The following is a 21284-nucleotide window of genomic DNA, read 5'->3' as shown; positions in this document are numbered from 1 at the left end:
ATATCATGTGTATTAGGTATCTCACATCAATATCAAAGGGAAGGGTATCCACCTCTCCTCACTAATACGTATTAGCTCTTTCATCCAAAGACTCTATCTCATGTATTGGATATATACATTATCCTTAATAACGTGTTTGTTTGACACAACTGTGGCTTATAATTAAACTATGATAAGGAAGATATATGTATCTGATATGCGTGAAATAATTATTGATTCTCCCAACTCTTCTTGTAACATCACAACATTAAACTCCAAAAAGGATATGGTCTTCTATGATTGTCTCACCTTCATCCAAATCTTAAGATCTGTTTGGTAAGGGGTTTCTAGTAACATTGTTGTTGTTTTGTGAAAATATATGTGTGAACAAGTATATAGAAATACGTGTAATATTGTTTAAACACTGAAAACTGTTGTTTAAATAACATTACCAAACACCCTCTTAGAAATTGCACTTATCCCATTCCTAGAAACTGCCTATTTGGTTAAATTTTGATTTTAAGATTAAATTTTTTTAAAAATAAATTATTTTTTCAAAATAAAAACCTCTCCAAAAAAGAGAGGAAAAAAAGTACGAACTTTCATATGCAATGAACGACTGTACTTGCCTAGTTGGTACCTACTAAACGGCAGGTCGTTCCAGCGTATATTGAATTAACCGACTTTCATGTGTAATAAACAATTGCCTTTGCTATTTATTTGAGATATCAGAAAACGACTAGCCGTTACTGACTCTACTGGTTTCGACGACGATGATGCTGAAGCCGAGGCTCGGAGCTTGTCTATCTTCACTATTATTCACTGGTATACCCTAACCCTAACCCTAACTCTCCCTTTTATTTTCACGTTTTTCACTGTTAGATTCTGAAGGTTTGGCATTAAAATACGCGCAGGCGAACACGGCGTCGTTTCAGTCTCTTCAAAGCTCAGGTTCTTCGAGCTCATTTCTACGACTTTATTTGTTTCCATTTTCTTAAATCAGTTTTTTTTTATATATATAGTCCTGATTTAACTAGATATTACAATTTCGGGCTTTAGTTATGTGTATTTTTATGTACATAAGAGGTGGTATAGGATAGAAATGAAGGACTTTGTACGATAATACATGGTTTTTAGCTTATTAATTTGTCTCTGACTTTTTCTGAATCTAGATAATATAAATTTTGTTTTTTTAAAAACCAATTGGATGGATTTTATCAAGTTCTTTGTGCAATTTCAAATAGTTTGATTTCAATCTTTAGGTGGAGTTAGTTGGGTGCTTGTCCAAATCCAAATACTAGTTGAGACTTGAAACTGATTGCCCATTGAGAGACATTGTTGTCATATCAATGTCCTTATTTTTTGATTAATTTGATACTTTTTTTTTAATTAATTTTTGAACCCTGCCACATAAGGAAAAGAAGAAGAAGAACTTAATTGAGAAGTGATGTGGGTGCATTGTGTGAAATTTGGAATGAAGTTACGAGTAATTAGATGAATTCATATTTGGAGAAACTGTGAAATGGGATTGAGATTCGCGGATATTCTTTAGACCCAAAGTCATTCAATAAAAAATATCTGCAAAAAAAAAAAAAAATTTGATTGACCTTTTTTTGTTGGATGGTCATATTAAAGTAGGCCATGGTGACGCTTTTTACTTTTGATATACACAAGTAAAAGCTTTAATTCTTGCCAAGAGCCTTGTAGCTCAAATGGCATCTCTTGGTGTTTCCAACGGAGACATCTAAGGTTCAAATCCCCCCTCCCCCATTGTAACTAAATAAAAAAAAAACTTTAGTTATTCTCTTACCACATTTGTCCAAGTGTAAATTCTATTCTATCTGCTAAGCTGGTCATTCAAGTTATGAAAAAATACATTTTTCTTTCATTGCTGTTAAAAGATAGGGCTGTATGTTGAAAAGATGATTAATTTTATGAACTTATTCTCTAATAGGGCTGTATGTTGCATACAAAGACTGGCCAATTTCCAATTAGAAGGCATTCAGAGCCTTAGGCGGTCCTTCTATAGTTCCTCGGGTGAGGATGATGACTTTGCAGAATTAGGCTCACCAGTGGTACGAAGTCTAGGTACACTTAAGAAATTGAAGACAGAAAAGCCAGAACCTTTTAGGGTATGCAAGTAATGCACTGATTGGATTCTGTGTATCTTTGAATTCATTATTTTCATATTGATAGTTCTCTCTGCTTAAGTCTTCGTGAATACTCATTGAAAAATGCAAAGTGAGTTGTTACCGGAGCTTAAATCTCCAATTTATGCAGAAAAATGAGCACGCAAAAAGATCTTCATCTGGCAAGTCTTTGCGTTCAGAAGCCAGCCCCAGCCTGAAGGATAACTCTACAAAACTTGTAAACTCTTCTCTAGCTCTTCGTCTCAAGCTAGACAACCTTGACAATGTTTCTAGTAATCCTAACAATGTAAATGCTTCTAACTTCAATAGTTCAAGCTCTATTTCTGTTGAGAAAATACCTTCCTCAGTCAGCCTTTCCCAGTTGAAAGAGGCACTTTCAACTTTTGGGAAGATCTCTAAGGCTTCCATGAGAAGTAAACCAAAAAAACGTGGTTGCTGCTACATCCAATTTGAGGTACTTTTTTTTTTTTTTGTTTGTCCATCCCTCCTCTCCCTCTTTTTTCTGATGCGGTTGTCTAATAAGTATGTGAATCTCATGCTTCAAGAGTGTGGAATCTTGCGAGAGAGCAATATCTGCTGGTGTAATTGCAATTAATAGCTACATTCTACCTATTCATCCTCTGCTTGTTGAAGACAATGTCACCTTTAGCATTAGCAACATCAGCTCAGAGACCGCTGATTCAACAATACATTCTATATGCATGTCATATGGTCCTTTGGAAGGGCTTGTAAGGACAAAAAAGGGTGTGGTGGATGCCTTGTTTGGTGTGAAAAACAACTCAGACTTACAGAGCATACTTGAAAAGTAAGAAATACTACCACTTATATGTTTTCTAATGGCTTGGTTTTATTCATGAATACATGTTCCTTTTTTGTCGCCCTGCCCCCCTTACTGGGAGGATGGGTATTCATTATGTACTGTTCTAAAATTAAGTTTATTGGTAAGCATATAACTTCTTCTGGTATATTATGCATTATCTAAAAAGTGGTCAGAAGGGCAAAATTATTTGGAAAGAAATGTTTTAACTAAAGACATGAGCAGCTCAAAGGGCATATGGGAACAGGTAACTATTATGTGCTGCTTCTCTAGACATGTAGGGAACTGGAATGCAGAGTTCAATGGTGCAAGGAATGTTCTGATGTGTAAGAGCTTTGGCAAGATGGTTGCATAGATAGCTCAGGCTACTCATATATAAATGATATACAGAGGAAGAGAAACACTAGGGCCCTGAACATTTTAAAATGTATGGATGGGAATCGGTTCATTGAAATTGCAGGGTAGCTAGTTTGGGTGCTGTTAAAAGATTCTGGAAACAATAGAGAACTCTGATTAATTTTGTATCTATCTTCATCTTTTGGGAGATGATTTGTTTTGCTAATATTATTTGAGTCTAGGTCATATTTAAAAAAAATAAATAAATAAGGAGTGTGTACAAGATGATTGGCTGTGAAAGTTTTTTGTTGCTGTTTTATTATTGATATAAACTATAAATCTTTTAATTCAGAGAGATAAGAAGAAAAAGGCATAAACACTGATGAAATTTCCATGTTTACTTGGGTTTTGGGTCCGTCAAATGTTTCCTCTGATGATCCATGAGTACTTTTGGGTATTGAGGGGAAGGAGGCAGGAACAAAAGTGCAACCTACCAGTGCAGGAATTTTACCTTTTTCCCATTGTATGTGCCTGCACAATGGGAATATTCATATTTCAAAACTACCTAATGTTCCTATTAGATCAAACTCATAACCCGAGTTTATTTTCTTCTTGTGTTACATAGGAATAAACGACTGCCATCATTATTTTCCCCTCACTTGAGCATGTCTTTGGTTGTCAGATTGAACCATACAATAATGGATGACTGCAACTGGACAGCTTGTTTAAATCTTAGAGACTCTGCGACTGAAGTGATGTCCAATAACAATGATAATCAGTGCGATTTGGGGATGCAAATCAGCAATCATTTAGCTGACTTGAAAAAGGAAATGTCAATTATGAAGGTTCACTTATCAAACAAAACTATGAAGGTTCATGCAGATGACTTGCAGAATCTGCATCATGTCATATTGCACCTTGAAGCTCCCCTTGCTGCAGAGAGAGAAGTTCCCAATATTGATTGAGTTATACATTTTAACATTAGGTATTTTCTGCTTTACAAAAGGCTTTAATGAAAATTTAGAAGATTATTATGAAGAGTTGAATGCTAATTTTGGCTGTAAGTCTTTGATGTCTGATTTTGACAATCATGGACACTCGTACTTGTATTTGTACTCCCTGCCGAACTCATATTGCTTCAAATCATACTATGATTTTTATTTCAAATGTATACATTTCATTGTTGTGATAAATATTATAAATCCAAATGTATATATAATCTCAGGCAATTTAAATTTTCAAATGGTGGGACACTACATAAACTGTTAAATGCAAGAAATAAAAAAAATAAAATGAACCCACCATTTAATCCTCCATATTAATGTTGAAGCTATCAAGCACGATTAAGGTGGCTGCAAATTAAGCAACAAATCAAGAAAAAACTATCATTCTTCTGTTTGAATTCGATAGGACCATTGTTTTGTATCAGTAATGATTTTAGGGTTGTTATATTTACCTATTATATTAGCTCATGTACATTTTAACCAATAATTATCTAATGCATTCTTTCATAGGGTGGGTGACACTATTATGAGAACTACACCCAAAAAAAATAGAAAGATGCAGATACAAGAGATTCTTTTTCCATTTTGACAGATGGATATCTAATTGTTATTATATATACTTTTTAGAATCAATGCCTAATCTATATCTGTATATAATATATATTGTGGGGATAAGAGATTCAGATAGGGGTGTTGGGCCGTGGGCCATGCCCGAGGATGCCAAAGAGCCCGAGGACAATCAAGTATTAATAAGGGCAAGTGGGTTACTGGGCCAAGGACGAGGGCTTATAACAGCAAGTAGGTGATGTTGTCCGAGGAGCCAAACTTCCTCAGACAAACAAAATGGAAGTCTAATGTCCGGCAACCTAGCGAGTACTGGATAGCAAGCAACCATGCTTGGGAGGATAAGCTTTAAAGGGGTGAGTCAACAAAGAGTTGAAAAATATCTGTGAAGAAAGCTTGAAAAATATTTGTGAAGAAAGTTGCTATCACCACATTGAATGCTCTGCACCTAACTAATTGGCCACATTAATGTAGAGATGATACCTGAACAGTGACTTCTAACCTTACAACTACACATAAGGACTTTAAGAAGGTTTTGATGGAACAAGTATCAAAAAGATTAGTTGCTTGATCAACAAGGAGAAGGCTGAGATGGGGGAAGGTGAAGGAGTATAAAAGGGAAAGGTTTCCATTACAAGTGGGGGAGGAAAAAAGAAAGAAAGAAAGGCATTGTATAACCAAGAACTTGAACATTTGTAGAATTCTGGGAGATATATACAAGAACCTACCATCCTCGAATTTGACCGATGAGTGTTTTTTCTTTTCAATTTGTTCTTATCAATCATTCCTACACTAAACTAACCCGTTGTGATTCACATTTGACTTGATAAACATTCAATATTAACCCGCTTTCTAACAAATCTATTGTTGTGAGCTTGTTGGGCCATTGTCCAAATTTTTTGGGCTGCGGATCAATTTGTCCCCCCACATATATAATAACCAAAGATGTTTTAACTTTTTTTGGACTCTTTCATATTATGTCACACAAGCTTTGGTAGTCTCATAATTTTTTACATAATTTTAATTTTATAATTCTTTATTTATTTTGACTCATAATTTTTTTTAATTCCTTATTTATTTGACAAAAATTAATCAAATGTCAACCATTTTTTTTAATACCCGATATGTAGCTTGCATTTAGACTCCCATTAGGAAATTTTTTTCTTAGAGTGGCTTGCAAGTCTTTAACTTGCTTCCAAAGCATGTTTGTATGTAACACAAATTCTTTCACAATAAAAGATGTGTAGTTGACTTACTCTCCTAAAAATCATATACAATTTTTAGGAGAGTAAACTTAATATCATATATATTCTATATCTATATTTGCTACCTTACTCTGAACTTTGAAGGCTTCACAACATCATTATTTTATTCATTTGATTTTTAAACCAAATTTTACCACTAAAAATGGTGTTTCTCTTATATTTTTGTTGTGTATTTTGGTCCTATTCGGTCCACTTTGGTCCCAATTGGTCCATTGTATCCATCTTGATCATATTCGGTTCACGTTGGTCCTATTTGGTTGACATTGGTCTTATTCGGTCCATTATATCAACTTTGGTCCTATTTGGCCCAATTTGGTCTTATTCGATCAACTTTGGATCTATTCGGTCAACTTTGGTCTTATTCGGTCCATTCTGTCCACTTCGGTCATATTTGGCCCACTTTGGTCCTATTTGGTCTTATTATGTCCACTTTAGTTCTATTCCATCCATTTTGGTCATATTCAATCCATTCTGTCCACTTTGACAATTATCATTGTTATTTTTGAGAATCAATATCTAATTATTATTAAATTGAACATTAAAGATGTAAATATTTTGGGCTTTACATTGTTTTATACTTTTAGGCCCATGCTCAATTAATTCCAAGCCCAATATTGCTATACTGTGCCCCAATTGGGCCTTGGAACAAATACTCATTCGGACAAGTCTCGTAAGATTCAATTTTGTTTTTTAGTCTGTCGTGTCTCTTGTATCCCAAAAGTCCTCTCCAACGTACAAGCAAGCTCATCCTCTCACAACTTGACACGTCATCTAAAACACGTAACCCCGCACTCATTCGCCAACCGCACCATGCCACATCACTAATATAAAAATGAAGAAGAGCCACCTGGGTTTATCAGCCCATAATAAATTAGTAATAACCACATGAGGTCGCCCACCTGGGTTTAGCAGCCCGTAAAAATTCACCTGCTCTAAATAAAGAATATAACAATATAACATAAGCAGGCATATACTTCAGCCAAAAAAAATAAGAAGGTAAAATATATTTAATATCTAATTCAAGATGCTAAAATTTTCTCTAAATCCTTTTTAATCAATTATTGTAATGAGAAGGTAATAAACTTGTCCAGCTAAACATTTTCTTAATGTCCCCAATTGTGCTATGTGGATAAAAAATACTCTTATCACAATTTTATTATATACTTCATGCTTATATAGCTGAGTTTTTTTTTTTTTTTTTTTTTAGATAAAGTCTTTCATCTTTCTTCTAAAAAAAAAAAATTATGAGATTTGGGCTAATTGACTAACTTGATCCTAAACTCAACTTATACCCTAAATCGTTATTCTTTTTTTTTTTTTTTTAATTTTATTAATTAGTGACTAAATTAGTCTTTTTTTTTTTTTTTTGGAGAAAGTAGTGACTAAGTTAGTCGGTTTTAAAAAAATATTAAACTTAGCTATTGTTAGTCCAAATCACATGTTAACCGTATTTGACCAAAAAATAAAAAATAACATAAGCATATACTTCAGCAAATAATAATAATAATAATAAGTTAATAAGTAATAACATAAGCATATACGTAAGGGGAAAATCCTATATATTTGGGTACTATTTTCTCCATTTCTAGTTGGTTTTGACATTGAGCTAAAAGAAAAGCGAAAACAGAGAGAGAGAGAGAGGGAAAAGGAGCAAAAATGGGAAAGCTTGTTCAGATCTGTGTAGGCTTGGCCTTTTTAGCTTTATCACTATCATCCATAGCAGTAGCAGACGACGTCGTTGTGCTCACCGAAGAAAACTTCGAGAAAGAGGTCGGTCAAGACAGAGCAGCTCTCGTCGAATTCTACGCTCCTTGGTAATTTTAATTTACAATTAACCATTTTTGTGTTCTTTATTTAATCTAAGCTCAGCTCCAAATTTATTGTGTTTTTTTTTTTTTTTACTTGTAAATCCTTGCTTTATTGTTCTCTAAGATCTCAAAGAAAATTTTATATAACTTATAAGCTCTGTTATTTTTGGTACTGATTAGGAGCATAATAAGAATTGGAGATCAAATCTTTAAATTGCTTCATTTGAAGAATTTTAACAATACCGATAGATTGAACTTTGATTGAAATGAATTAATCATTTCAAATCTACATAATCAGTCCATGAATTTCATCGATAGAATTTATTTATAAATAAATAAAAAAAGATTTTTATATTATATATTCGAATCATTACTAAAATGTAAACTTATGTTGAGAAGATGGGGAAAAATAAATTACGAAAATGAATATTACAAAGAAAGGGTTGTATGTGTAGATTTGTATGTTTTTAGCTATTTCAAACTTCAGTTTTTTTTTATGGAATAATTAAAGTAATTTTTTTAATAAAGATCGGATCTGAGGATGAGTATGAAAAACTAAGGACAACGCCTTAAACTAGGAAGAACCGACACTTCATTTAGGGTGTTGTATCTGTGTCATACTGGTATCGTACTGGTCGTTTTATGTTATAATTTTTCAGAAATGGCTTGCGTCACGTTGTTGTACACGTGTCCCTCTTCGTGCTTCCTATACCTTAAATTCCTCAATTAAATTGAGTCACGTGGCTGTTTTTGGTAATGGGTTTAGTTGGAAACCAGATTTCCCGCATACTAAGTTTCTGGAAAGTGAAACTTACTTTGATAATATGTTTTCCTGTGATAGGTGTGGACATTGTAAAAAGCTTGCGCCAGAGTATGAGAAGCTTGGCGCAACCTTTAAAAAGGCCAAGTCTGTTTTGATCGCAAAGGTCAGCTCTTTACAACGCTGTAAATGACATTTATAACTTGATTTTCATATATTATGAGTAATATGCATCGGATGACAAATTTTTATGTCCGCAGTGAATGCTTGAAAGTTTATGCCATGTTACTGACTTTTGAAAGTTTTACTTCCTTGTTTTGGCTTTGTTAAGAATTTGCTGAATGCTTATTGATATATCATTTGTAAATGTTGAGTAGGTGGACTGTGATGACCAAAAGAGCTTGTGCAGCAAATACGACGTTTCTGGGTATCCTACACTTAAATGGTTTCCTAAAGGATCTTTGGAACCCAAAAAGTGAGGATAACTCAACTAATCAACATAGTCCTGAAATTTTGGCATCTGTCAATCATCTTTCTCATGTCTAATGCACTTATTTTTAATGAATTTTGATTGAATGTTATATGCCTATACAGGTATGAAGGACCACGTACTACAGAAGCCCTTGCTGAGTTTGTGAATACTGAAGGAGGTATTGTGTCTTCTAAGTTACCTGTTTCAACATGTGAACCAAAAAAAAAAAAAAAATCATCTTGTTGGAATTTTGGGTTAGACACAATATATTACATGACATGTTTTCATAGAGGAATATTGTTTTATTTATTTTTAGTTTCTTTATTTCACTTTAATGGCTCTGTTGTATGAAGCCCACTCAATGTATTTTAGTTCTATGTTATCAAATCAAACAAATGTAATGTGCTTTGAATTGTAATCTCTGTAGGATGCTTTGCCTTCATTGTCTTTAAACAAGTCCTCAGGTGTTACCCTAACACGTATAGTAGAACTTGGTTGCTACACATAATTTTTATACTATTATTCTTTTCCCTATCACGTCTTCAAGAATGTGTCACAACAGATCATTCTGTCTTGACGTAGCATATCTCATAGAATAGAACATTAATTGCTAGACATTCTTTGTAGTTTTAAGAATTTCCCTGTCACAGTTTCAGGAACTAATGTCACTATAAAATTCTTATGTTTTCTAATCAGATCAATTGTTTGCAGGGACTAACGTGAAGATAGCTGCAATTCCATCCAATGTAGTGGTGCTCACATCTGATAATTTTGGTGAGGTTGTTTTGGATGAAACCAAAGATGTTTTGGTTGAGTTCTATGCACCGTGGTAAGCATTCTTATCTCTCTCTCTCTCTCTCTCTCTCTCTTAATGTCTAATTTTTATAGATACTATTGATTTTGCTTTCTCCATGGGCAGTGAATCTTGAAATTAATTTATTTTTCTTCTTAATTTGTTCTCTGTTAATGGATAGTTTCTAATGGATTGTGATTTTGCCAGGTGTGGTCATTGCAAGAACCTTGCTCCTGTATGTCTGCCTCTTTTCTTTTATGCTTGTGGATGGAGCCATAACTTATATACTTTGTAATGATTTGGGTTTTTCTTTTGCTTCTTCAGACCTATGAAAAGGTAGCCACTGCATTTAAACTTGAGGAAGATGTGGTGATTGCTAATGTAGATGCTGACAAATACAAGGATCTAGGGGAAAAGTAAGTGCAAACTCAAGTTATAAGCTTATTTATCTACTGGTGATGAATTCATCAACATTAAGGATTTCCAACAATCAATATTAAAGGTCAGTGCTTTGTATGAAGGTATGGTGTAAGTGGGTTTCCAACGTTGAAATTCTTCCCAAAGGGCAACAAAGCTGGTGAAGAATATGAGGGTGGCAGAGATTTAGAAGACTTCGTGGCTTTCATCAATGAAAAGAGTGGCACCAGCCGTGATGCAAAGGGACAGCTTACTTCAAAGGTTAGTAACTGAGATAAAAGCTGACAGAGATGGCAATTTTATTATTGCTTACTTGATATACTTGATGGTTTCTACAGGCTGGTATAGTTGAGAGTTTAGATGCCTTGGTGAAGGAGTTTATAGCTGCTAGTAATGAAGAGAAGAAAGCTGTCTTTGCTCGGATACAAGAGGAAGCTGAGAAGCTCACAGGTTCCAGTGCAAGGTACTCCATGGGTGTCAGTTTGTGGCTTTCTGGCTTTTATATGTTACTAGGTTTTAAACAACAACACCCCCCCCCCCCCTCTCTCAAAAAAAAAGAAAAGAAAAGAAAAGAAAGGAAAGCAAAAAGTATTATTGGCGGGTATCCTCTTTGTAAATATCATAGACTATATGATAAAATTAGGTCCTATAAACCGTGGTTATGTCAAGTGCCTATCCTTTATTAATAGTTCCCCTATAGTTTGGGTTGTTTCAAATCAAAAAATAAATTTTAAAAGCTTTCAATTAGAATTAGGAAAATTTTTAAATCATTAAATTTGCACACTATATTAGCCATTATAACTAAAAGTTAACAGAAATTCACGTAAATGCAAAAAAGTCCTTCCATGTGAAATTGTAAGACTTCTAGTACACTGTACAAGAGTTGTGAAATTTTAATAATCATTCAATTAGTCATTGTCATCAAAACATTCACATATTAAATAGGTTCACATCCAAATCATATCATATCAAACTATTAAACTTTATAATAAAAGTTGTGTTCTGCACTGTGTAATTTTGTCAAGTGAGATCTTTTCCTCTTAATGTCATATGAAACATTAAAAACACATTAAAATAATTAACATTGATGCTTTAAATTAACTCTATTGTTAAAGTTTCTAAAAGTTAAAAAAATACTACTTTGATTAAAATTCTACTACCAAGTGTTCTTAGAAATATAAATTTTCGTTATCGTATTATATGTTTTAATAATAAAAGTTGGGTCTTACATGTCAAGCTTGCACTATGTGGCTCAATGTAAGTGTTACAAGTTATACAACATAATTTTGTCATGTGACTCAATAATATTTTTTGATGACGGGAAACCTCTTTAAGGTAGGGCCCTTTGGACCCACCATTGTTTGAGTAAACCTCTGCCTGGCCGTGCATTGGATTAATCCCTAAACTCAATCCCAGGACCTTGAGGGAGCACATTCCAAGGCCTACCGATCAAGCTATTGCCAAGAAAAATTAAAATACTTCTCTGGTTGAAACTCGGTTATCAGAAGTTTTAAGAACTTTAAAATGACTTCCATTACAACATCAATAACAACAACCAATCCTTAATCCCAAAAAATTTGGGGTCGGTTTTGAATCCTTAACAAACCAGTCAAGATCAGTCACATGTATTATTTTCTTTCATTCAATTTTATTACTTATATTAAATTATTATATAATGTAGTATAATCTTTGCATTTTTCATAATAACTTGGTTCTGCACGATATGCATTCATCATATAAATTAAAGTAATTTGGATTGTTTTATTCTACTATCTATTTTATTATTCATTTTTAATTAGATTATTACAATATTTACTTTAGTTTATATTTCAGTATCTGATTCTTGATTAAACTGTGCGCACGGACATAGTACTAGATAATAAATGTTGCATCTTACACATTATGGTTGCACCAAGTGGCTCAACACCAAATGGTTTTACACTTTTAACACATAATGGTTGAAAGTGAAACTTTTTTGCAAGAGTTTTAAGAAGTTAAAAAGACCTACTTTTATTGATTTGATTTTACTTTGATTATCTATTAAAATTTTTTGTTTTTGTCAATAAAAGTTTGGTCTTACATGTCGTATTTATGCTATGTTGCTCAACATAAGTGTTACACTGTGTATGGTGTGCTTTTATCATTTGAACGCTTAAGTACATTAAATTCATGGGTCATTCTATAGTATCATAGGTAACTAATCTTAACAATTCATCTATTATTATAAAATTTATATTAAGTGTGCGTTTGGCTTCAGTTTAAAAAACTAGCTTATTTTATTATTCAACTTATTTTTGCTATTATTCATGAGTTCCACTACACTTTTTGGTACTATTTATGGGTGGCTATATTATTTCAGCTAACTTTTACCTTTATTTACAATATTTTCAGCAAAAAATTTCCTGTCTTAGCAAAATAAGCGGATCCCAAACAGACTCTAAGTGTGCGTTTGGCATTGATGAAAGTTGCCAGCTTATTTTACTATTCAACTTATTTTTGTTACTATTCATGGGCTCCACTACACTTTTTAATACTATTTATGGGTCCCACTATACTATTTCAGTTAACTTTTACCTTTATTTACAGTACTTTTAACAAAAAGTTTTCAGTTTCAACAAAATAAGCGGATCCTAAACAGACCCTAAAAAAAGATTATCTTTAACATTAAGATTTTCTTTCTCAAAAAAAAAAAAAAAAAATTAAGATTATGTAGGTATGGCCTTATCCAAAAAAAAAAAAAAAAAAAATTATGTAGTATGGTACATAACCCAAAAAAAAAAAAGCATACGATAAAATTCTTCTAAAATCAAAACATAGTTTGCTCTAATACTTAAAACACCATCACAACTTTTGTACACCTACTATTTATCTTATAAAACTGTGAACCTAGATTTAACTCTTAAAACCCCTTCTTAGGTATGGAAAGATTTACTCGAAAGCTGCTAAAAGTTGTTTGGAGAAAGGTGCTGATTATGCTAAGAATGAAATCGAGCGGATCCATCGCATACTTGACAAGGTATGTTTTGTGCTTGAAATAGTATCTACAAATTTTGGATAGCTTAAAAATGACCAATTCTTGGAATTGGTGTCTAACATTATATAGAGTATAGACCATTGTAATAATTTTTCTTTAGATATTTCTACAATCACCAAAAGAAAGAAAAGTCCTTTTTTTTTTCTTTTATAAAATTGAGTAGATTGTACATTGTATTGTGAGAATAATGTATTGTGGCTTTCAATTTTTTTTAGAAGAAGCTTTCAAGATATTTAAATATGAAGGATGACCAACTATAAATTAATACCATCCTTACTGATCTCTCAAAAAAAAAAAAAAAAGCTACTTCCATATGGCAATTTTGTGGCTTTGTGCCCTTAGGAATCATAAGTTCATAACTATTAGTTTTTAGTTATTACCGTTTAGCATCATGTTGAAGATACTAAAAAAATTAGCTAAATGATTCGTCGTATTTTCCCTGTTTGATGTAGTCAATCAGCCCAGCCAAGGCAGACGAGTTCACCCTGAAGAAGAATGTTCTATCATCATTTGCTTGATCTCCAGTAGCCTAGTCTTGCCCTCATCTGGCATTGGGTTGAAGTTCTCTAAGCGGTTTTCCCACCACCACCCGCAGCATGATATTAACTTAAATTTGATCTGATCTGGGCATCTTGATGGTTACAATTGTAGGCGTTGATGGTAATCAAGTACACATGCTGTAGCCAAGAACTGCTTTTAGATCCACTTTAGCTAACTGGGGGTGATTTACTAAAAGAAACGGCATTCCTTTACTATCGTGTTTTGTATTCATGATAATAGAACTTTAGATTGGAGTTGAAGTTAGAGTTTGTTACCAGCTAATATTTCTTTCTATGATATGCCTTGAACTTTCACTTCACTCCTCAAGAACCCAAAAAAAAGGTAAAAGAATGAGAACTTTGCATGTCATAATTGTCGAATGCATTTATGATTTGATTACAAATCATAATAAGAATATTTTTGTCTGTTTTGTTTATCTGTTTATATTGTTTGGTTCTTCTGTCAGTATCTTCACATTCTGGTCGGCAACACTGGATATCACATACACAGCTGAGATTATTCAATACGCCCAGTGTATTATACCTGGGTGCATTATACCTTAATCTCAGGTGAAGGTACACTCCATATATGAGTCCAATACAGGATCCAAATTTTATGAAGGAGAATGTTAACCGGCACCGCTTGGTGCTGGTTAAGGGCAGAAAAAACAAAAAAATATTTGTCAGAAAAAGTAAAAAATATCCTAAAATAGTACCTGTAAACTGAAAAAGTAACATATATTGAGAAAGAAGATACAATTTTTTTTAGAAAAAGGTGTGCTTAATTAACACAACCCTTTTATGAAAAAGGAAAATATAATCTGAATGCACTAAATAATTTTTCCACATATTGACACAGCAATTAGTGGTGGATGTGATTTTTTTTTTTTTTAAAAAAAAAAAAAAATCTAAAAGTGAGATATTGTGACCTCAAAATTATTCTCATAAACATTGAGGTAATATATTTTGGTTTTTTTATTATTTATTTTTATGAGATATATTGTGATTTGTATACAATAAAAGTGGTGTTATTAAAAAGTCCATGTAAAAATGATGTACTTACCACTTATAGTTGTGAAGTTTTTTGTCTTGAGCATTACTTCCTTAACAATTAAACACATTAATCATCTAAAATTTGTATTAAAAAAATATATTTGAAGACATTATTTAGTATTTATGAGGGCATAAAATTCAAGTCAAAGAAAAATCAAGGTTGCCTCAAAAGGCTCATCCCATGATAATACACCAGTAATGGAATTATGAAATGCTTATTTATTTATTTATTATTAATTATACAAGGAAGTTGTGTGGGCCTTTGGTTAGATTATTTCGCTCTGTCTATAAGACTCTTCGGAACCTCACAAAATTAATAGCATGGTGTATCAAACTTGAATTACATTTTTTTTGAATCTGGGTCAATCAATTTGTCTTTAGAGAAATAATCGTGAATGCTCATGCTTTAGCCCATCGGGCCAATAGTTGTAATAGAGTTGGGCCTGTTTGCATCCTGATCTCCTGGCCCGAGCTGTGCGGGCTGACCGGCTGATAGGGGGAGATGGCTCTCAGATCCTGTCTTTTTTGGTTGATAAAGTATTTGTTGTGTTGAATATGGGTAAGGTTCTGAGAGAAATGATTCAAAATGGTAAGTTGAAAAAGAAGATTTACAGGATATTAAGAGAAAGGACAGGAGTATAATTGTGTTGAAGAACAATAAAGGGTAGAAAAGCCCAATTCATGGGGCACAGAAAGATCACAGGCATCAAGCGCAAGGAATCTATGATGACAAGCAATACTCATAAATATCACTATCATACAACATCAACATCATAAGCTATGCTCGAGTTGCTGCCAAGAATCAAGAGAAGGATGCTATGTCCAAAGTGAATAATCTCTTCTTTTTTGGGGATGAAATTGTCAGCAGCCTGATATATAACTCATGGCCTTTCATTTGCATAAAATAATGAGACTTTAACTTGCATATTTCCCAATTGACAAGAACCAACCGAGACCTTTTGGGGCATGCACTGAAATACTCACTTTTAACTAACACAAACAACAGTGACCCCAGAGCAAATAGATGCCCATGGTGAGATTAGAGCTTGTCTTCCTAATGCACTTCCTAATGAATCTAATCCTCAGAATCACCCCCTTTAACATTCATATTCACCACTTCGCAGGAGCTATCTTGATTAAACTCAGACTCTGGCAGTCCCATTGAAGAACACTCCTCAATTTGATACTCCCTCTCATCAACCAAAGACTTCATGTATGAGCATGGTCGCTCTTCAGCTTCTATATTAGGTACAGGGTCTTGTCCTGAACCAAATGGCAGTTCATAAGATAATGGGCCAGGAGACTGTGTTCTCATCTGCACAGACCGCAAGAGAGCAGCCCTCCTCAAGTCAGCTGAGTGGCATATATCACTAGGTGATGATGGGAACCGGCCCTCAGAATCTGAGCCTCGTTGGCGAGGCTGTGTGCTTGTGACAGGAGCCATGGCACAACCATGTGAAGGGTGTGAACTAGTGGAAGGTGAAGAAAAGAACCCATTAAGTGGTCTTTGATACCTGTATGGAGAGACAGGACTGGTGGGTACGCTGTCAGGTTGGGAGGAGCATGTGTTTATAGGGTTCTCACAAAATCGAGAGTCATCCCAGTCTTCTAACATCGGTGAATATTGAAAGGACATCTCATCCCTGGAAACATAAAACAATGGTTTTAAAAGCACTAAAGATATCATCTATACCAAAGCAAGTTATATCTGCATTGGAAAACAAGGAGTTTCTTATAACAAGAGTAATCTAGCTACAAGGAGAGCAGATGATGTAAGTGAACTGATGCTCACAGTCAGAGACGGTGATGTTTCACATATTTCCACTAAAAGAGCCTACTTATCTAGCTAACCTACAATGCTAAGGCCATGATCAATGAGTCAGCAAACGAAGCAAACACCAAAATCACAGACAAATATATTCTATGCAATCTGCTACCACATCTGTATTTAGTGGTTTCACCTCCTAAGTCCTATCAATAATTAACCAATTTCAACCCAATTTCACTTACCAATTGGTTTTAATTTGAAGCCTCTAACTAATACCAAAAGATTAACCTATATCAACTACCAAGTTCAGATTCTCCACATTCAAGCAGTAAGATTCAACCCAAAGGCCTACCCAAAATCCACCCAACCCTTTAACCACCAAACCAATGCTTGCAACAATGAGTTGGGCATGGTTATCGCATTTAACCTTCATATATTCTCATAACAAAAGAAGAGAAATGTATCTTTCAGCCTAATGTCTGTGTTCATCAAAACCATAAAATGTTACCTTGGATAAAACATGCTTTCAGACCTGGCTGGAGATTCCATGAGATTATCAGAAAGTGGGTCTCCAACGGTCAATCCATTCAAACTGGACGCCATTATCTGCAGGACAATTTTTTTTTTTAATTTCTTTTTATACGCAATCTTTAAAGAAGAGAAGGAGTTAAGATGCAAATTGACACCAATTCAGACACAAACTAAAGCTAAACCTCATACTAATCTCCACCCATTGAAACCAAATAAACATATAAAGCAATCAATGTAAAAAACAAAAAAAATGTAAAATTTATCAAAGGCACTCAAAAAAACTCCACCAACATGCATATTTTGTGTATCAAGAAATTACTTACATTCCAAAACATATCCCAAGAAACCCATAACAGACTGCAATTAACAAAAGCTAACAGCTTGTAGTTTTGCCTATGGACAAAATCGATGTAAGAAATCGAACCCCATTGTTTGGCAACATGAATTAGCTAAACCCCATGAAAACCCAGTATTTTAGAAATGAAAACAAGGCCAACAAAAGTTAATAACAAGACAAAACAAAAACACCGGGGGCGATAAATAATATATAAAAGAATATTAAAAAAATAAAATAGAAACAAAAAACAAAAAAAAAGGAACCAACCTCGCTGAGGTAGCGTTTGTGAGAGTGAAGGTTGTCGAGGTAAATCTCATCTTCAGGATCTCTAGCTCGCTTTCCAGAAGGTGATGGTGTTGTTGATGAAGATGCAGATGAAGATGAAGAAGCTGCTGAGTTCGATTCAGGCTTCATTATATTATTTATAATTGTTGCTTCAATTCCATTTTTTCCATAAAATCGAAACAAGAAATAAAAAAGTACAGAAGAAAATGGAATTTAGGAAAGGAACAGCGAACAGTGAAACAGACAACAGAACAGTAAAACTACATTTGTTGTCGCCTCTCGCTCGAGGTGCCTTAAAAGAGTGAACGTGGATGTGGCTTTGTGTGAAAGTATGGATTGTAAACTTGTGGCACCAGAACACGTGGAAGATGTAGACAGGGCACTTTGGTCATTTGACAGAGAAAAATAAAAAATAGATTTTGCAATTTTCATTTTTGTTTAAGCATAAGATAATGGGCTTAAGTTCATCATTTATTCAAAATTCCAAATTACACGTAGGGGTGTCAATTCGGGTAAACGTGTCAGGTTTGTGTCGGATTGAGATAGGAGTATTCGATTAAATTGCTCAACCCTAACCCGACCCATTTAATAATCGTGTCATGATCTTTCAACTTTAATCCGACCTGTTAATAAGGCGGGTTGACCTGACCCAACCTATTTGATACGTTTAATAAAAGAGTAGTGTTGGACTAACACAAATGTAACACAACCTATTTTAACTTGTATAATATTAAATATAACATCTATCTAGAAATAATTTTTTTTTACATCTCAAAAAACAGTGCATATAATTTAAGTCTTCAACCCACATTCAAAATAATATAGTTCAACAAAAATATAACATTCATCTAGAAATAAGTTCTTTACACTCCAAAACACATTCAACTCAAATTCAAAATAACAAAGTTTAACAAAAATAAAATAACATAGTTCAACAAAAATATTATATCCTTGGAACTCACCAAATGCAAAGTTCTATGCCAAAAAAAAGAAGTATTAGTAGTTCTAGAGTCTGTAAAGTTTCAATTTCCAATTATATCCATTGTAAATTGTTGTAATTACTCACTTTTCTTTTCAAATTTAAAATATATGTTTAATATGAAAGGTATTTGACAAATCTAAAATAAAATAAATATTTATTTGTTATATGAGTTAAATGAGTTATGTTAAGTGGGTCATTTCGGATTGACACAATTAAATTGACGTGTCAAACGTGTCTATTGCGGGTTACGCGGGTTGACCCGCTTATGACACATTTCTTATCGTGTCGCTTTCGGGTTGACCCATTTATGACCCAAACCCATTAAGGCCAAACCCTAACCTGAAAAAACCCGTGTCGGGTTCGTGTCGTGTTCGCAGGTTGGGTCGAACATTGACACCCCTAATTACAGGTTAAAATTTAGTTTTTTTTTTTTTTTTGGGTTAAGAAAGTTAAGGGTCATCAAATAGCCCATGACCCATGGGCTGGCCCAGTAGCCCGTTAGCCCACCAGGCTAATGGGCAGCCCAGCCCGGTAATATTGAAGCCCGTGGGCAGCCCAGTAGCCCAATGTGACAGGCTATGGGTTGGTTTCTTTACCCATGGGCGCCCGGTGGGCCGGCCCGTTAGCCCAGCCCAGTAGCCCGACCCGTTAGCCTGACTCATTACCCAAAATTTATAACAAAATAATTTGGGGGTTGGGTGGGTGAGGGATTGAACTTTAGACATTATAAAAACTTTAAGACCACACACCTAACCACTAAATACTTGGAATGATTGTGATACAATATGCATAATAAATATATATTTTGGTATTAGTCTAGTAGCTTTGATTTTTAAAACAAAGTTACTAAGATGACTGTTGCCCTACCTCTGTGCCTCTGGAAAGAAAGTCATTCTTTCCTTTGATAAATTCCAATTCTTTCCTTACAAGTTACAATTATAGAAGAAATTCCTTTAAAAAAAAAAAAAAAAAAAAAAAAAAAGCTTACTGTTGGTTGGAAGAAATTCTTTCCTTAATGAGTTGATATTTGATTCTTCATATATTTCCTTTAAGAATTGATATTTTATTCTTCAAATATTTCCTTTAAGAGTTGATATTTAATTCAATGTACTTATTTATTCTTATCAATAAAAGTTAATTAATCTTATTTTAGTTTTAAGAGGTATGTCTTAGTATTTTTTTAATAGAATCTTTTTAGTAGATTTAATTGTTCAATTTGATAGTTTGTAATAATATATAAATTATAATTTTTTTGGTTAAATTTTTATAACCCCATTGAAGACTTGTTAAAAATGCCCATGGGTAGCCCATTAAACCCACCTCACTAGCCCAGCCCGCTAAAGCCCAAATGGGCATTGCCCATGGGTAGGGCCATGGGCTAGGGTTTTTCCATCCAGCCCGGCCCGACCCAGCCCATTGACTAGTCAACAGCCCGTTAAGCCCAGCCCATTAGACCCATGGGCCAAGTAAAAATGGGTCGGGACAGCCTGGCCCGGCCCATTGACGAGGCCTAAAGAAAGTTTAAGTTTATTCGCAAACTTTGTAATTAAATTATTGTTTTCTCAAAGTAAACTAGCCACTTTGCACTTGTTCAGGCCTTTTCTATTTTTTTTTAAATGTAAGTATTTTCCATTCATCTTAATTTAGAACTTATATTTTTTCTAATCATAAAAATATCCAAGAGTGTGATGAGATTTATATTTTTATGTACTGCATCTCATCGAACTCGTAGATAGTTTTAGGCTTGGAAAAAAAGCAATAACCCTAGAATGAATGGAAAGTATTATTAAAAAAAAAAAAAAAAAAAAACCTTTACAATTAAATTCAATGCTATTATGAAATAGATCAAAAAATACCATTGAAGTATAACATTTTTGACAAGAAAAATCTAATTTAAATGAAAGCTTTGTACAGTTGAGCTTTATTCATATCCACATTCTTAAACTTTTTCACAAAAGAAATGAATATAAACATTTTTTTTAATGGATCAAGCAAATTGGGCTCATTTATGCCTTGCTCACGAATCACACTCCAAGATTAAAGTTTTGTTTCGACAAAAAAAAAAAAAAAAAAGGGTATTTCACTTTGCACTATTGCCTTTATTTTCCAAAACGACATTATGAACCTTAAAGGATACGGAGCACAACAGTAGACTTTTATTCACGGGCTTGGCCTGAAATATAAAGCCCGGATTCACCAAAATGAGGTCAGGCCTTAATGGGCCCGTGAGATAATTTGGACCGATGACTATGTTTGATTAAGGGGAAATAAAAAGTGGACGGAGAGAAAAATAATTAAAAATGTGAACAAAAGCAATGATGGAAAGAAAGCATAAACAACAACCATCATCTTCATCACCACCACTTAGATACCTAATGTAAATTATATCA

At 33.8% G+C, this 21284-nt stretch overlaps 3 protein-coding genes across 3 annotated transcripts; 2 read left to right on the top strand and 1 right to left on the bottom strand.

Annotated features, from left to right (window-relative positions):
- Positions 1 to 689: 689 nt before the first annotated feature.
- On the top strand, positions 690 to 4461 carry LOC115970018. Its single transcript, XM_031089672.1, has 6 exons — positions 690 to 804; positions 894 to 930; positions 1934 to 2111; positions 2260 to 2583; positions 2675 to 2934; positions 3965 to 4461. The coding sequence occupies exons 1-6, from the start codon at positions 753 to 755 to the stop codon at positions 4245 to 4247; spliced, it is 1134 nt and encodes a 377-aa protein (XP_030945532.1). The 5' UTR covers positions 690 to 752; the 3' UTR covers positions 4248 to 4461.
- A 3201-nt stretch (positions 4462 to 7662) lies between these two features.
- On the top strand, positions 7663 to 14375 carry LOC115971400 (probable protein disulfide-isomerase A6). Its single transcript, XM_031091303.1, has 11 exons — positions 7663 to 7929; positions 8765 to 8849; positions 9061 to 9158; positions 9278 to 9333; positions 9867 to 9984; positions 10156 to 10183; positions 10273 to 10364; positions 10470 to 10626; positions 10704 to 10828; positions 13282 to 13381; positions 13852 to 14375. The coding sequence occupies exons 1-11, from the start codon at positions 7772 to 7774 to the stop codon at positions 13915 to 13917; spliced, it is 1083 nt and encodes a 360-aa protein (XP_030947163.1). The 5' UTR covers positions 7663 to 7771; the 3' UTR covers positions 13918 to 14375.
- Positions 14376 to 15273: 898 nt separating this feature from the next.
- LOC115969894 lies at positions 15274 to 18228 on the bottom strand. Its single transcript, XM_031089528.1, has 3 exons — positions 17895 to 18228; positions 17268 to 17365; positions 15274 to 16634 (listed from the first exon to the last, which is right to left on the bottom strand). Exons 1-3 carry the CDS (start codon positions 18039 to 18041, stop codon positions 16067 to 16069), a joined length of 813 nt encoding a protein of 270 aa, XP_030945388.1. The 5' UTR covers positions 18042 to 18228; the 3' UTR covers positions 15274 to 16066.
- Positions 18229 to 21284: the final 3056 nt, after the last annotated feature.

This window comes from Quercus lobata, chromosome 12, assembly GCF_001633185.2.
Source record: "Quercus lobata isolate SW786 chromosome 12, ValleyOak3.0 Primary Assembly, whole genome shotgun sequence".
NCBI classification, from domain to species: Eukaryota; Viridiplantae; Streptophyta; class Magnoliopsida; order Fagales; family Fagaceae; genus Quercus; species Quercus lobata.
The sequence above is the reverse complement of the archived record's forward strand: the minus strand, read 5'-3'. Positions and strand labels throughout refer to the sequence as shown.